Source organism: Heloderma suspectum, chromosome 2 (genome assembly GCF_057233095.1).
Source record: "Heloderma suspectum isolate Gila_16-S chromosome 2, 16-S_ref, whole genome shotgun sequence".
Taxonomy (NCBI): Eukaryota; Metazoa; Chordata; class Lepidosauria; order Squamata; family Helodermatidae; genus Heloderma; species Heloderma suspectum.
This window is the reverse complement of record NC_139459.1, coordinates 191,465,894-191,482,368: the sequence shown is the minus strand read 5'-3', so window position 1 is coordinate 191,482,368 and position 16,475 is coordinate 191,465,894. Positions and strand designations below refer to the sequence as shown.

Below are 16,475 nucleotides of genomic sequence, written 5' to 3'. Positions count from 1 at the left end.
TAGTTTCAGCTGAAACCAAACATCATCCAAAACAGAAATTGGGGGCTGGAGTTTTGTTCTCAAAACTAAGCCATTAAGGGGAAACAGACACTGAAGCAATGCAGGAACAAGGCAGTGGCATGAAGAAGTCTAGAAGTGCAAAGGTCAGAACACTTCAGAAGTATGTTAAGGAACATGGAAGCTGAAGAACCAATCAGAGAAGAGTGTGTCATCAGCAGAAAAAGCTGAAAATACCCTTCAAAGGAGGCTGCTGTCATGGGGTAGATGGCAAGGGAGGTGTTGAAAGTGAATCAGGAGGGGTGCTAGTTCAAGATATCTTAAAGAGCAAATGTATGTCACAAACGTAGTCGTTTAATAGTCATTTCCTCTTTCCAGGGATCCTTTTGAATTGTAGTTCTGTGAAGAGGATCTCGGGATCTTTAACAGAATGCACAGCACCTCACAAAACTACTATTCCTAGGAGGGGAAGCCATGACAAACTGTGTATAAGCCAATTTAAATCTATATTGAAGATAGGTCTAGTTGCTCCCGTAAGAGCCATTATTCTTGACATTTGATCACATCCCAGCTTGGCTGGGTTGCCAGTGTACTTACTTTATCCCTGGGGCTCCTTCCAATGCTTCCAATGATGTACTATCAGATGAACTGGGAGTGTGGGAAACTTCCTGTGGGGTACATGCTTCATTGAATCATGAGAAGCTCAAAACAGTCCTGTTCTGGCTTGGGGCAGTTGTGGGGCGGGGTAGCAACTCAGTGTTGTCACACAGGAGTCTGGGTGCCTCTTGCCTTTACAAATGATTCCCTTAGCTCATGGGTTTCTTCCTTTGCCCTATGCAGTTTTCTTCCTTCTGCTGGACTTTATCTTCTCTCTGCAGAAGTCAAGACACACGGAAAGCGAAAAGCTGCAAGTGCAGATCCAGGCTTACCTGGACAACGTGTTTGATGTGGGCGGGCTGCTGGAGGATGCAGAGACCAAGAATGTGGCGTTGGAGAAAGTGGAGGAGTTGGAAGAGCACTTATCACATGTAAGTGTACATCTACCCTCTCCTGTTCATTGTAAGATTGTCAGAAGAGCTCTGCTGAATCTGAGTCAGATTCCATCTAGTCCAGGATCTTTTATCTAACAGTGGCCACCCAGATGTGCCCAGAAAGCTCACAGGTGGTTTAGGAAGGCAATGGCCCTGTCCCTTTGTTCCCCCCGCCCCTGCCAACATTTGATATACTGTCTCCAAATATTGAGGTTCCATTCAGCTATCATGGCTAATAGCTGTTGAAAGGTCTGTCTTCCATTAATGTGTCCTATCTCCTTTGGAAGCTAACCAAGCCTTTGGCCATCAGCACTGTCATGTGGCAGCGCATTTAGTAGGATGATTGTGTATTACATGAAGAAAAATCCCTGGCTGGGGATGGAAAGGCAAGGTACAGTCAGGCAAAGCAGCTTACATATTTTCAAATATCGCTACAACCGTGAGGGCCAGCAACTTCTTTAAAAACAAACAAAGGAGCAAAAACATGAGATTCTCAGGAGTCTGCTCCACACATGACATTTTGGACAAATCGTTGTCTCGGTAGGAGAATCCAAACAGAAATGCTTTGATCAAAGGAAACCCAAGTTGGTGATCCCTGTTTTATTTTCTTTGTTTCTTTTATTTCATTTCGTCAGTTGACAGAAAAGCTGCTGGATCTAGAGAATGAGAACATAATGCGAGTGGCAGAGTTGGAGAAGCAACTGTTACAGCGGGAGAAGGAACTGGAGATTGTCAAGGTGTGTGGACAAGAGAAAGCGGTGTGGAGGCTTTTCCAAGAAGATGAGGGTCTGATGTTTGATTTAAAGTGGTGGTTTTCAAATTGTTCACTAGAAAACCCTGGAGGTTCCTTAGATGCTTGTCAGTGAAAAGATCAGTAATGACAGACAGGCTTTCCTGAAAGATAGTTTTCCCATCACCACTGATCATCCCAGGCCAGCCACAGGGGCTGATCATTGAGCGTGTGCCAGGGAGCACTCTCAGTTCACACAGGATGATAGTGAGGCCCAATAGGTTCAGGCCGTGCTCCACGTGAGTTGTGAGTGCAGCCCCCCAAAAGGCCGCAGAAATGTCTGGAATGTGTAGAGTTTCTGTGGCAGATACTCAGGGGCTCCTTGCCTGGTAGGTCACATGAAAGTTCCTTGAAAGTAGAAGGTTTGAAAATTGCTGATTAAAAGGAACAGATGCCATCAAACCTCTTTCTGTTGTAGATATGTGGCAGAATTTGCACCATTCTTCCAGGCTACCTGCGTGCTTGTTGTGTAGACACCTGGCCATTTTATAACCATCCTCTCAACTTTGTCTTGTGGATTTTTGTTCTTTTTAAATTTTCTGTTATTTTCCAGACAGTTTTTTTTTTACGAATATTACAAGTATTGAATCATACAAAGAATTAGCAAATGATAAATCATTCATATTCCATTTGACAAATTAAAAAATTAGCTACTTGTCAGATATAAAGTGCAGCCTATACAGCCTCATAATACCCCCTAATAAAGAATTTGGATTGACACTTTCTTGTATTTTGCTAGACCAGTACATAATAAAAAGGTCAATTTTTCACCAAAAGAATCAAATGACTGTCTGCCCTTCCTCACTCTGATCAGATTTGTAATTTTTAAGGTAGACACCATATCCCATGTTTTGATTAGCCATTCATCCAAGGTCAAGGCTTGTGCTTTTTTCCAGTTACAAGATATGGTTAGCCAAGCTGCTGATAGTAAATATTGACCCATTTCCATATCTTCAGCTGAGACCAGATCTTTAACATATCCAAAGAGTAATACTAATAGCTGTTGCGGTAATCTGTAACCCATGATCAAATCAAGTTCTTCTATTATTTCTTGCCAAAACTTCTGAATTTTAGGGCAAGACCAAAAAATATGAAATAGGTCCATGTTCTGGCTGTTACATCCCCAGCAAAGATTATTTATAGTTCTGTAAATGCTATTAAGATGTGCTGGGGTGAAGTACCATCTAAATAATAACTTATGGAAGCTTTCCTTAAGATTGATGCTAGTAATATAACGTGACACTTTTCCACAGCCATTTCCAAATATCAGTTGGAATATCAAAACCAATCTCTCTGTTCTATCTTGCTTGATAAGCGTTAACAGAGGTATTCATATTCATAATCAATTTATAGATACTACTTAATACATGTTTAAAATGATTTGTCTTGTGGATTTTTATGGGTCTCCTGATTACAATGGGACGAGATGACACGTCACAACAGCCATAGTGCCACCAAGGAGATGGCTGTGATCCTTTGGATGGGGCTGGCTGGCTGGATTTCCATAATCCACGGTTTGGCCCTATTCCTTCCTTGTGTGATATGGAACTCCTGCCTCCGATACATCCAAACTCCTCCTTCAGAGAAACCCTTTCATAAAGGGGTCCAGGGCGGAGTTTGGATTCCCCCAGATGTCTGACTGTGGACCAGTTTATACAGTCAGCAGAACCAAGAGACAAAGCTTTTCCTGGACTGTACCATCTCAAGCTGCAGGTGGCGGGCATTGCTGCCTCCGCTGATAAAGCGTTCTACATACAGAAAACTAATATGTCAGGCTTGTCTCCAACGTATTTCGCTGACGTACCATTTTCCCATGTGCAGGGAATTGTTATTTTTCATCCTATAGCAGAGAATTGAAATGTGTAAACTATCCCTGCTCCCCGAAATGGTGCAGTCGAGGATAAGCTTTCCCCCGTAATGGTTGCTCCAGGCCAGCAGCAAGGGTAGGCATGGTCAGGCACCTGCTGAGGGCCCACACCCCAGCAGGGCCTCATTGACGAGAGCCCCCCCGAGTTGCTCCTCCTCTTCACCCTTGCAAGCTGCTCGCTCACCTGCCTCTCGCTCTGGCCCAGACCACGGTGGTGGTGAGGAAGAGCAGCAGCAGGGGCCGCTGCCTGCTCGCTCCCTGGCTCTCGGCTTGCCAAGCAAGCAAGGATGAGAAAGAGGAGGCGGAGCAATAACAGAGATCACCCGGCAAGGAGAGAAGGCCAGTTCACTGAGGGAGGGGGGCCTTTGCAGGTGTCTTGCCCATGGGCCCTCCAAAACCTGGCTGCTGAACATACAGTGTGACCCTCCGTGCCTTGAGGCTGAGCTCTGGTAGGAGATGAGCCGCGAATGAATGGTGTTCAGAAAACGGGATGGAACGAGGCCTTACCTTTTTGTGGCTTCTGGGACAGGAGACCTATGAAAGCGCCAGCAACCAAGTGCACACGCTGCGCAGAATCATCAAGGAGAAGGAGGAGGCTTTCCGGCGTCATTATACCTCCCACCCGACAGGGAGCGACCACCTGCCGCCGCCGCCGCCTCCAGAAGTGGAGATCAGCTTCAGCGACATCCCCGAGGATGACCTCCGCCTCCCTGTTCTGCCTCCCATGGAGGCTGCCCCTCCGCCCCCACCTCCTCCGCCCCCTCTTCCCCCGCCCCCTCCTCCACTCCCAGGTACGTTTGTGCTCCAGAGCAAAGAAACCAGCACCTGTGCAGCAAAGAAGGTGTCTGACCCCGTTCGTTGTTTTTCTCTCTCACAGATAAGTGTCCGCCAGCCCCACCGCTCCCTGGCACATCCCCCTCTGTGATCCTCACTATGGGCTTATCAGGTACACTTCACCCACCATCCCTCCAGTACAGAAAGAGGGGCTAGTGATAAAGGGCTGGGGATGGCATATACATGTTGCTATGTGCATGCTTTAATTTCATGGGAAAAACAGAGAACATGGTTCTGGGCACAGAATTCAACTTCCTGAGAATCTTAAGCTTTAATTTTTTTTTTAAAATCACGTTTCTAGCCCTTATAGATGCAAAGATATGCCAGCAGAACTCTCAGAAGCCGGAGAAGTTGCTGAATAAGATTTCCAGTGATAGTTGGCAACTTCAGTGCCCTGCATAGCTCCTCCCTATGACTAGTAAAACCAAAGTAAATTACGCAAATGGCAACAATTGCAGAGTAAATTATACAACAAAAGCCTAATTATGCAAATATGATCAATTTGTGTTATTTCCAGTCAGCTGCAGAATTTGACTTTCTCTGTATGGACTTTTTTTTTTAAGCACAAAATTTTGATGTATTCATATCCTTTGGTATGAGGCAAGGGAAAGATTCTGTTCGACTGGAGTGAGGATAAAAATAGTGAATTTGATGCCATTGTTTTAAAACAGATTTTATTTTTTTGGTTCTGACAGCAGCCCCTTTTTCTTCTTCTATATAAGATGTGCAGTGCAATCCTATAGGTGCAGTTCAATCCAATATATGTTTACTCAGAAGAAAGTCCCATCATGTTCCGTGGGGCTTACTTCCTAATAAGTGGTTTAGGGGTGGGTGCACTCAGTGGGCTTGCATGGGACAAAGGGAAAGGACTCGGTGACAGCCTCAGAAGTTCCTTGGTGGCTGCATTTTGAGAAATTATGGCTTAAGAGAAATCAGCAAAGCTGAACTGAAACAAAACAGAATGCTGCCAGAATATCCAGCCACGTCCTCTTCCTCCCAAGGACCTGTGGGGACTGTGCTGAGATGTGGCCTGGCCTCTTCCACAACTATGTGGTCAAATAATGCTTTATTCTCACCTCTGTGTCCTAAGCCATCCGGATTAAGAAGCCCATCAAGACCAAATTCCGCTTGCCGGTCTTTAACTGGACAGCATTGAAGCCCAACCAGATCAGTGGGACAGTCTTCAGTGAACTGGATGATGAAAAGATCTTGGAGGTGAGGGAAAGGAGGAAGACAGGACCCCCCTTCTAGAGGCTTGTGAATACGTCATCTTCAGTCCAATATTCTTGTTTGTAGTCTGTTGTTTTGGTTATCCACTGCGCTTGTGGCAGTGAAGCCAAGCCTCTAACACTGATTGGCCAGTCTATTGTGGTGGCACAGAATGGTTTAGTTGCTCAGGAAACTAAACAATTTGCAGGTCAGCTTCTGTGAGGGAAGGGAAAGTTGTCCTTTTGGCTGGTTTTGAAACCTCACACAGGAATGGGAAGAGGCCCCAGGATGTAGGGAAGCTAAGGGTCAATGTTCCCAGAAGAAAGGAGACTGAAGGAAGGGTTTGGAGTTGGCAGTGGACTGAGAATGAGGAACCTGAAAGAACGGTAGGTGGAAAGGAGAATGAGGCTTGAGGAAAGGGGCCAAAGAGTCAGGGAACTGAGGCAAGAAGGGACTAATCAGAGAGGGAGGCTTTGAGAAAGTTTTGCAGTACTTGAAGTCAGCAGGGACTATGCTATGATGGGAACAGGAATGCAGTGGTAGAGAGACTAGTCAAAAGACAAAGTGGTAAGGAAGTGGGACAAAGGCAGTGGACAGGAAAGCAGTAATCTGCAAGAACAATGGGTTGGTGAGACATTGAAATGAAGAAAGGAGGAGAAAGCTACACATAGGGTCATAGAGACAGGAGGAGCTGTGGACTATTGGCAGGAAGGAAGGGCAGCGAAGCAGAGGACCCTGCCCAGGAGGCATGTCGGGTTACTAGGTCTGAAGTCTAGGCCAGTCTTCTCCAGCCTGGTGCCCTCCAGATGTTTTGGACTACAACTCCCATTCCTAGCCAGTGGCCGTGCTGGTGGGGATAGTGGGAGTCGTAGCGCAACAGAACTGGAGGGCGCCAGGTTGGGGGAGACCTCTCTAGACCCTGGTGGGGGAATTCCTTCATTGGCCAAGTAGCAGCATGTGGTGGAGGTGGTTGGTGGCTGAATTCCGCATCTTGATTGGAACTAACCGGCCAGTTCTCAATCTGGAGGCTTTTCACCATTCCTCTAACAAATTCAGGCTAGCACATGTGAGGCTCTCCTGTTAATACTCCCAACAACCCTTGAGCAGCGGTGCAGAGAGGGCTGGACCTTGGGACCAAAGGGGGACCCAAATGACCACCAAAACCATGGGATGGGTACAGTGGCAAACAGGCACAGGCGCAGCCTCAGCACCTAGACCAGCTTGGACATGCTGGGGCCCACTGGGGCTGATGCTGGCCGCTGCAGCATCCTTTCTTCTTTTGTTTTATAGTTACGAGCTGGCCGGGGATGTACATGGTTACTGATGCTCTTTTTATTATTTATTCTTTTAAAATATATAATCTTCTATGGCAAAATGGTCATTATTCCCAAATAAAAGCACCAAGGTAGCAGAAGCAAACTTTGTAAGACCATTAAGTCCAGGGACTAAAATCACCAAAGTGCACCACTGCCCTCGAGTAGGGATTTGGACACGGTTCTCCCCAACCCAGGCTCAGCACTCTATTGGCAATGCCTCACCGGCTCCCTAAATTTCAGTATCCAATGACACATAATATGTGCTTTTCAATTTCCTTTGGCCAACAATAGTGAAAAGGCAAATTACAAGCTGTTCTAAATCATCATTGGTATTATTATGCCCAGCAGTGGGATGGGTAACTGTGTGGATCCTCTTCCCTCTTCCAGGACCTTGACCTTGACAAGTTTGAAGAGCTCTTTAAGACCAAAGCGCAGGGCCCTGCCATCGACCTCCTCTGCTCGAAGAACAAGGCGTCGCATAAAGCAGTCAACAAGGTCACCCTGCTGGAAGCCAACCGGGCCAAGAACCTCGCCATCACGTTGCGCAAGGCAGGCAGGACCACGGAGGAGATCTGCAAAGCCATCCACACGTGGGTGCCACTCCCATCAACAATCCCCACCCTCCCTCCATCCCTGTGAATTTTCCTTCTAGAGCAGGGGTGGGGAACCTCTTTCATCTCAAGGACCGGTCCATTTCGGAGAAGCTGTCGGGGGCCGCTTCACAGTGTGGGTGGGGCTGAAGGCAAAAGGGGCGGGGCCAAAAATACATGCCTGTTTTAGCCTAAAGCTCTTACTGCCTCTTAGGAGAGGGGTTTCAACCTTTCAGAACATGGAAAAAGTTGTGCAAAAGCCAGGAAACAATGAGCAGACAGTTTGCCATTGGGGGAAGGGCCAGATTTGGCCTCCGGGATTTGACCCCCATCCCTGTTCTTGAACACTACTGAAGGTCAAAGGGGTGTCCTCCCCCCCCATTAAGCAGCCAGTCCCTCCATCTTCTGACACTGGGCCCTTTTTTTTTGCCGATGTTCCATTTTAGGTTCGACCTGAAGACGCTACCGGTGGACTTCGTGGAGTGCCTTATGCGCTTCCTGCCAACGGAGAACGAGGTCAAGCTGCTGCGGCAGTATGAGAAGGAGCGGAAGCCGCTGGAGGAGCTGTCGGACGAGGACCGCTTCATGCTGCACTTCAGCAAGGTGGAGCGCCTGACGCAGCGCATGGCCATTATGGCATTCCTGGGCAACTTCAGCGAGAACATCCAGATGCTCATGCCGGTACGGGACTGGCCTCCCCTCTGCGGGAGCCACAGCGCTTGGGTTCTGTCCTCAGCTCTTGAGAAGGAAAGGGAATTTCTTAGGCTAGAGGAGAGAGATCTGGGAATGAGGACTCCTATCCATCCCCTGAGTTCTCCTAGCGCTATCCGTTAGAAGGCACCGGGCAGCAGTTGCGTCTTTTTTCTCCTTAATGGATTTTCTGCAGTAAGAAAAAGGGAGAAGCAGTGGGAAAACATGGGAAGCATACAAAAAGAAGACGCCAACAATGTCTGGACTCCCCCATACAAGTCTGTGAATGAGGCAGGGTGATCGCAGGAGAGAAGCTTTGTCAGGAAGCCCCCTCTGTGGCCTTTTAGCCTTCCCATTGTTTTTCTACAAGGGGAGCAACCAAGAGAGCACCAGCTGTTTCTGCAGCTGGTAGGACTGCGATCCTATGCACACTTACTTGGAAGTAAGCTCCACTGTGCCTGATGATGCTTGCTTCTAAGTAAACATGCAGAGGATTGGGCCGTAAGACTTCAGGATTTACCTTATGGGTTTAATTGCTCCAAATGGCTAGACTTGTGCCAAATGATGATGTCGTATATTGGTCATATCGTTTCATCATCATCATCATCATCTTGCTGTCCTTTAAAAATTTTTTTTTAATTGTATGTATATGTTCTTTGGACTCATGCACTGAATATTTTCCTAGCGAGTGCAAACATCATTGCATCATTACATAACTTTCAGATTATCTAACAGTCTTATTAGAGGGTAATTGACATATTTTACATTCTTGGTGTCCAGCAGTGCCACTACACTACACCCAGTGATGTTTGCCAAGTGGCAGAGCTCCTGTTTGATGCTGCCCAGCATCATCAAGGGAGAGGCCATAGATAGTTCTGGAGCAGATCACATGTTTTGCTTGTATAAAGTCTCAGGTGCAACCTCAGCCATCTTCAGTTTTGGTAAAGGCTGGGAAAGACCCTGATCCTGAGACCACAGAGATCTGCTGTCATTGGGGCTAGTCTGCAATGGGCTAGCTGAGCCCCTTGCTGGCCTGACTCAGTATGCTTTGTGCTCAAAACAAGCATCCCCAGTGGGGTAGCCGTGTTAGTCTGTTGCAGCAAAAGAACAAAACAAAATAAAACATCAAGGAGACTTATGGCACCTTAAAGACGAACAAATCTATTCTGGCATAAGCTTTTGTGGATACTGACCACTGCCATTAGATGCATGAATTTGAGGTCAACACTTCACGCATCTGATGAAGTGGACAGTGGCCACGACAGCTTAAGCCAGAATAGATTTGTTACTCTTTAAGGTGCCACAAAAATCTTTTTTGTGTTTGAAGAAAAAAAAACATTGCCTGTCACTAGCGTGCTGTATGGCCCTTTCCCTATTCCCAGTCAGTCCTTCCCCACCCATCCCTGGCACAGCTGCAGCATATTAATTCACCATTTGTCTCTGTCCACCATTTTTTTCTTCTTATTTATTAGCAGAAAGATGCCCAGTGCAGCTAACAACAATAAAATATACAACTTTAATAATAAAATATAATACAAATATTCCTTCCTTCCATCCGTCTTTCCGATTATTAATTAATTTGATGTTTACTTGTTTGTAAGTCTGCAGGCAAAACCGTTTCTTTTATTCTTTAGCAGTTTTCAGATAGTCTGGAAGTGCATCCAGTGAATGCATGGAGGGGGAACGGGATCATGCACACTGTCCTGACTTCCACGCTCCCTTTGTCATCAGAGCCTTCAGGCACCTGCACACATAAGCTCTGCTTGCAAGAGAACAGTGAACAATGGCACAATCCCCCCCCCCCCCATGCTCATTGGACCAGCTTCTAGTGAAAAGATTCTGTTTAATTTTACAGCAGGAGTGGGCAACCTTGGCCTCATTTCATGTAGCTCTCGGCCTAATTTCAAAAGCCCTCTGCATATGATGGGTTCAGCCCTCTGGCAAGAGTGATCTGTCCCTCCACCAGCAGCCACTGTGTGAATGGAGAGAAGGGGGTGGCAGGAAAAGAGAGAGAAAAGTGGGATGCCTCCGCCCGCTGATGGCTCTGCTGCTGCCCACCATTGGCATGAGGCCCCAAACAGATTACTCCCATGGAAATGCAGTCTCCAACAGAAAAAAGGCTCCCCATCCCCGTTCCACAGTGAATTATGAGGTGTTTTGGTACTGAACCAATAATAATATGTTTATGATCTTTTGTTTTTTGTCCCTTGTAGCAACTCAGCGCCATCATTGCTGCCTCAGCATCAGTCAAGTCTTCACAGAAGCTCAAGCGTATGCTGGAGGTGGGCCACTCTGCTGATATGGTGTGAGAAATGGCGTGGCGGGGTGGAGTGGTGGGATAACCATCTCTGTGTAGCCCGCAAACTATGTTTGAATGCTAGGGTTGAACCAGGCTGAAGTAAAGCTAAAAACAAAGAGTGCCTTTGAGCATGTGCAGAGTGCCTTTTCCTTCAGCAAACTAGCAGATCAAAGGATGCAGATCCTTTGCAGAACTTGCAGATTGAAGGTGCAGAGAACTTCCAGATCAAGGGACGTGGCCACCGTGGAGGCTACAAAATTAACCACAGGCTGTGCCCCACAATTCATTGGCTGGAAACACCTAATACTACTTAAATATCAGATGTGTGACAAGCTTCTCTTATACGACACACCTATTCTCTCCCCCCAGATAATCCTGGCCCTTGGCAACTACATGAACAGCAGCAAACGTGGTTCAGTTTATGGTTTCAAGCTGCAGAGTCTTGATCTGGTAAGGAGGGAGCACTAAAGGGGGCAGCATAACATGCAGATGAGCCCTTGCATGTACATATGTTTGTTTTAAAAGTACCACCAGTACCCTTGTGCTTAGATACCCGCCTAGGTCCATTTGTGTCCATGCATTATTTGCTTCATACATGTGCTGAAGTACACACAAAAAGGGTGCATGTCCAACGATGACAAAGAAAGCTGCTGTTTGGGGGACAAGAGAGGCATATTAAAATATATAAGCCTGGGCATATTGTGAGATGCCACAGACATCTATTCTGGCAGCAATCAACTGAGTGCAAAACGCAAGCATGTGGGAATGGACACTGTCATTCTCCAGATGTGTTGGACCACGACTCCCATCACCCCAAGCCAGCATGGCCAGTGGCCTTGCTAGCCAGGGATGGTGGGATTTGTAGTCCAAGCGCCTTTCTACATGAGGCTTTTATTGTGCACTCATGATTGCTCACCAGAGTAATTTGCGGGTCCTTTACATGATGTTGGCATCCTCCAGAGCATCTCCCGTGCTTTGCAACCGTTTTTGTGGGTTTCTCCCTAATGATGAAAGCCTGGTATTATTTAGTCTGGCAGAGTGAGAGTCTCATGTAATTGTGCAATTCTGCTATACCACCATGCCACCTAGGAGTCGTATAATGAAACATACAGAAAGGCAGAGAAAGACCCCCCCCCCCCCCCCGGAAAAAAGCAAATGTAGGAGCCAATCTTAATCTCACAAAGAATCTGGAAGCAGAAGCCTTGGTAAAGGTGGGAGATAAAAGTCTCATGTAGAAATGCCCAACACATCTGGAGGGCATGAGGTTGGGGAAGACTGTCCTAGGAGGATGACAGTGTCCATAACCACATGCTCACTTTTTGCATGCAGTTGATTGCTGACAGAATGGTTGTTCTGTGCCATCTATGCCCAGACTTCCTTTATATATTTTAATATTCCTGTCTTGCCCTCCAAAAGGCAACTTTCTTTGTCACCATTGGGCATGCACCCTTTTTGTGTCTGCTTGAGCACGTGGGTGGAGCAAGTAATGCAGTGACACAAGCAGGCCAAATTGTGCAGCTGTGCATGTCTGTGCATGTGCACTTTCCTGTACAGAGGTCACTGCCCACTTTCACGTTCATATATGCTCCCTGCCCGCACAACGGCTTGCACAGCTGCAGGTGCGATTGTCCACTTTCATGTGCACATATGCTGCCTGCCTGCACAGCAATATGCTCACACTTGCACAGAGCAGTGTAGTGATGCCTTGTCATTCTGTCCTTCCCCACCTCTACCCCGAAAGCTCTTGGACACCAAGTCGACGGACCGGAAACTGACACTCCTGCACTTCATTGCCATGATGGTGAAGGAGAAATACCCAGAGCTGAGCACCTTCTGGCAGGAACTGCACTTTGTGGAGAAGGCAGCTGCAGGTAGGGGCCCTCCCAACGCCAGCCTGTTTCAGGGCAGGGCCTGGACGTCATGTAGATGCCCCCATCTGCACCCACTTCTGCCTCACTGCAGAATCCACCACTTGCTTTATCTCCAGGCTGCCCCTTCAGACCTAACGGAAGCAGTGTTTTTTCATGGTGCGCGTGCAATGTGGACCTTGAGTAGAGCAGCTGCTTTGCATGCAGAAGGTCTGGTTTCAGTCCCTGGCAACTCCAGTTGAAAGGACCAGGGGACGGGCGGGAGGGACCTCTCCCTGCCTGAGACTCTGGGGAGCCACTGCTAGCCAGAATAAGTAGGACTGGGCTGGATGGACCTACAGTCTGACCTGGTGTAAGGCAGCTTCCTGCATTCCTAGGGGACGTCCCCTTTAATGGGTGAGAGGGAAATGCTGTGTGTCTGTCAGGGCCATGGGCTAGAAGCACAGCTGTGCCCAAGGTGGGCGGGCAGAAGGTGGGTTGTCCCAGGACAGGTGGGCTGGGAGAAGATGACGTCAGGCAGCCCCTGAGCAGGCAGCCAGCTAGACTGGCAAGGCCATTTGTCGGGGAGGGGCCTGCGGTTCAAGCAGTTAGTGCGACTAGCCCTGCAAATCCTTCTGTGTGTTCAGTGAATGCACGGAGGGGACCAGGAGAAGTTCTTTTTACACATATGCACAATTTCCATAACAGTCCTCAAGACGGCTTTCTGTGGCTGGGATAAGCGACAGTACAACGTTCTGTCCTTAGTCATGAGATCTTTTCCCCTATCAAGATGCTGCAGGCCTGGTCCCAGGTTTTTAGGGCTCCCATGCAAGTGCCCCTCAGTGCCCCACTGCTGCAGCCCCTGCGGCTTACTAGATGGCGGGCAGGCAGCCTCCCTGCCCACCCATAGCAGCAGTGCTGAGAAGAGCCTTGGGTCTGCGCCTGAACTTGCCAGTGCTGCTGGCATGATTACTTTGGGGGTGGAAGTGGTGTAATTATGATGGTGGCACTGGAGAGCGCAGGGGCGGGAGCCCAGAGTTCCTCTCAGTGGCGCCCTGCTGCTGAGCTGCCCTCCAGTCCCCACTGGCTGCTGCCACGGGCACACGGGTATCTGACTGCTGGAGTTCCATGGGGGCAGCCAGAGGTGTGTCTGCTGCAGCAGCAGCCCAGTGACAGCAGCGGTGGGCCCTGCCAAGGTCCCAGATATACCAGATGCTGGCACCAGGGCTGAGGTGCTGCTATCTTACATTTTTAGCCAGGGCTCAGGTGTGTCATCAGGTGCTTCTTATTCTTACTTAAGCAGGAGAGAGGGATGACTGGGGCCAGGATGTGTACAGAATGTCACTTTTGCTTTTAATTAGTCAGTCGGTGAGTTTATATATAGTGCTGTAACTGTACAAGGTGGTTTGAAGAGTTATGTAAGCAAGGAAGATCCCTGCCCTGAGGAGCTTGCACTCTAAATTTTGGGAGGCAGCAAGGGGACTGGAGGAAGAGACAAGAGAAACAAAGGACAAAATGAGATCAAATGAAGTACCTAGGTTTTAGTTCACTTAGAGAGGACGAAGAAATTAAAGAAAAAGGCGCACCAGGCGTAAGAGGCAGTTTTATTTGTCTGTAATTATGTTTATCCATGGGTGTGTAAAGGCAAGTGTACTGGGATGCATTTTTGTGTGCAGTAGGTAAGTGCATTATGGGTACGCTAGTGCAGCTGTATGTTGCAGAGCAGGTTGGAGTGCTTAAAGCAGGGGTGGACAGACGGCAGACTTGTTGGGTCTTTGTTTTTTTTTACTAGAACCCCAAGATCCACAAACCAGAGCCAGGTACAAAAGACACACACTTAGCACTAAAGAACAGGGTGCCCCTAAGCATGTTCTGAGCCTTGGACTTTTTTTACAGTCCCAGAACTGAACTGAGCTCACAGTCCTTTCACACAAAAGACTGCTCCTGCTTACCCCAAGCTTTCTGCATTTCAGCAGCCTAATCTGCTGCAGATCCCCCAGAGATCTACCAGTATATCCACCTTCTTCCCACCCCTGGCTTTGGGCATGTCTGGCCTTGGCATGTGGTTGACATTCCCAACCTAAGTTGCTCTCAGGACCAATCCAGTGGCTTCCCTTCCACCACAGTATCGCTGGAAAATGTGCTGCTGGATGTGAAGGAGCTGGGCCGTGGGATGGAGTTGATCCGGCGGGAGTGCAGCTTGCATGAGCACAGCATCCTGCGCAGCTTCCTGAGCGCCAATGAGGGGAAGCTGGACAGATTGCAGAAAGATGCCAAGACCGCTGAGGTGAGTGGAAGGGTGACCATGCAGCTTGCGGATTAGCAGAGAAAACTTCTCAAGGGCTGGTCACTGAAGCCTCCCTTGTATATATTGCAAAGCACATTCACGTGTATCCGTCTGGGGTATACTTTAACATCATGCATGTGTTGCATACAAGCTGCAGGCCAGAGTCATGCATGGAAATCCCGCCCTCTAACTGGCTGTGTTTGCATTTCCACATGCGCCCAGTGCCAGATTTGACTAATCCCCACTTGCCCAGTACCCCATCGTTGTAAAGGCATCCAGGGTACATTTGTGCGGCATGTTATGTACGCAAGCCATGCCCGTTTTATGGTCTCATGCAGAAAACCCTTGGAAGTCCACATGTACTCTGGAAGTCAGACGCGTGCGCAGGGACTGATGCCTTTTAAACAATCACAGAGTTACTTCCTTTGGAACGTGCCAGTCTGCTGTGTAAAGTAGATTATGCACAGCAGGGGTAAAAACCAACACAAGCCTTGCTTAGAGCAGACCCACTGAAATGAATGGGGCTTCAGTTAGTTATAACTAAGTTAGATCCCATTCATTTCAACAGGACTACTCTAAGTAGGATGTACATTGGATTTCACCTCAGGTTTGTGCGTACAAAGCCTGTCCATGTACCTCCGAAATCCATTTCCCGCAGGGATTGCCGTTTTCACCTTGAGCTGTGAACCAGGCAGCCTCATCTGGCATCCTCCTCATCCCACAGTAAAAACGAATGCAAGGCAGAGGCTGCTGTCAGGCTTGTCTCATGCTGCTTTCCTGTTGGCAGGAGGCCTACAACACTGTTGTGCGCTATTTTGGCGAGAGCCCCAAGACGACACCGCCGTCCGTTTTCTTCCCGGTCTTCGCACGCTTCATCAGATCCTACAAGGTGAGCATGGGAGCTGGAGGTCCCCGGCAGCTGCCGCTGTAGAAGCCATGAAAGTGCATGACTTACGCTCCTTGAACTTGGGAGCCTGGTTGCCAGCACCCTGCTGTCGAGCTGTCCCTGTCATTGTTCCCAACAGGAAGTAGCTCTGCCTGGGACTAGGTGTAGCCAGCGGGCAACGGAATTAAAACTTCCTCTCTGCGTGCTCCGTCCATTCTCTTCCCAGCCAGTGGGGATCCCTACATGTTCCATGGCCTGTCTGCTCTTGGGTGACATCCCACTCCTCTGAGGCACATCTCCAGGGTTTTGGTGCCCCCAGCAAAGCCAAACCAACTCCCTCAGCAGCCGTAGCCTGCTGGAGGTGACTTTTATATGCTCAGGTTTGAGTGCTGGCAAGGTACAGCCCTCAGTGACTGGGAAGGAGGGAGAAGGCGGCAGACAGGCTGGGAAGCATCCTGGCTGAAGAGAGGGAGGGCCTAGTGTGGCTTCCTGTGGTGACAGGGTGGTCAGACTGAGGGAGTGTAGATCTTGGAGCTGTACAGCAGTCAGTGGCATGAGATTGGATCTCTGGCTCACCTGATTCCTAGGCCCCGGAAGATTTTGGTCTATGGTATATTGGTATATTAGTATACTAATATATGCAGTTCCCTCCTCTGCCCAGTGATCTCTCCTCTGCTTAGTGATCCCAGTAGTGTAGGGAGTAGGGAATCAGTGCCTGACCCACCCTAAAGGCCCTTGGTTCAAGCTGCAAGGCAGGGATGCATGCCCATGTGTATCCCCTCCTCTCCAAATTCATGCCAGTTGTTTATAAGTTCTTTCCTGCCTCATCTCA

The 16,475-nt window shown here is 48.4% G+C and overlaps 1 protein-coding gene across 19 annotated transcripts in view; it reads left to right on the top strand.

Moving 5' to 3' along the window:
• FMNL3 (formin like 3) overlaps positions 1–16,475 on the top strand; it is a 123,426-nt gene that overhangs the window by 94,087 nt on the left and 12,864 nt on the right. For all 19 annotated transcript variants that reach the window (XM_084836951.1, XM_084836941.1, XM_084836939.1 and 16 more), the window contains 12 exons: positions 876–1,025; positions 1,664–1,765; positions 4,215–4,476; positions 4,563–4,631; positions 5,610–5,734; positions 7,432–7,634; positions 8,081–8,315; positions 10,538–10,606; positions 10,993–11,073; positions 12,365–12,494; positions 14,597–14,757; positions 15,545–15,646. In XM_084836951.1, the coding sequence (XP_084693077.1) occupies positions 876–1,025; positions 1,664–1,765; positions 4,215–4,476; positions 4,563–4,631; positions 5,610–5,734; positions 7,432–7,634; positions 8,081–8,315; positions 10,538–10,606; positions 10,993–11,073; positions 12,365–12,494; positions 14,597–14,757; positions 15,545–15,646 (1,689 nt within the window). The remainder of the gene's footprint in view (positions 1–875; positions 1,026–1,663; positions 1,766–4,214; positions 4,477–4,562; positions 4,632–5,609; positions 5,735–7,431; positions 7,635–8,080; positions 8,316–10,537; positions 10,607–10,992; positions 11,074–12,364; positions 12,495–14,596; positions 14,758–15,544; positions 15,647–16,475) is intronic.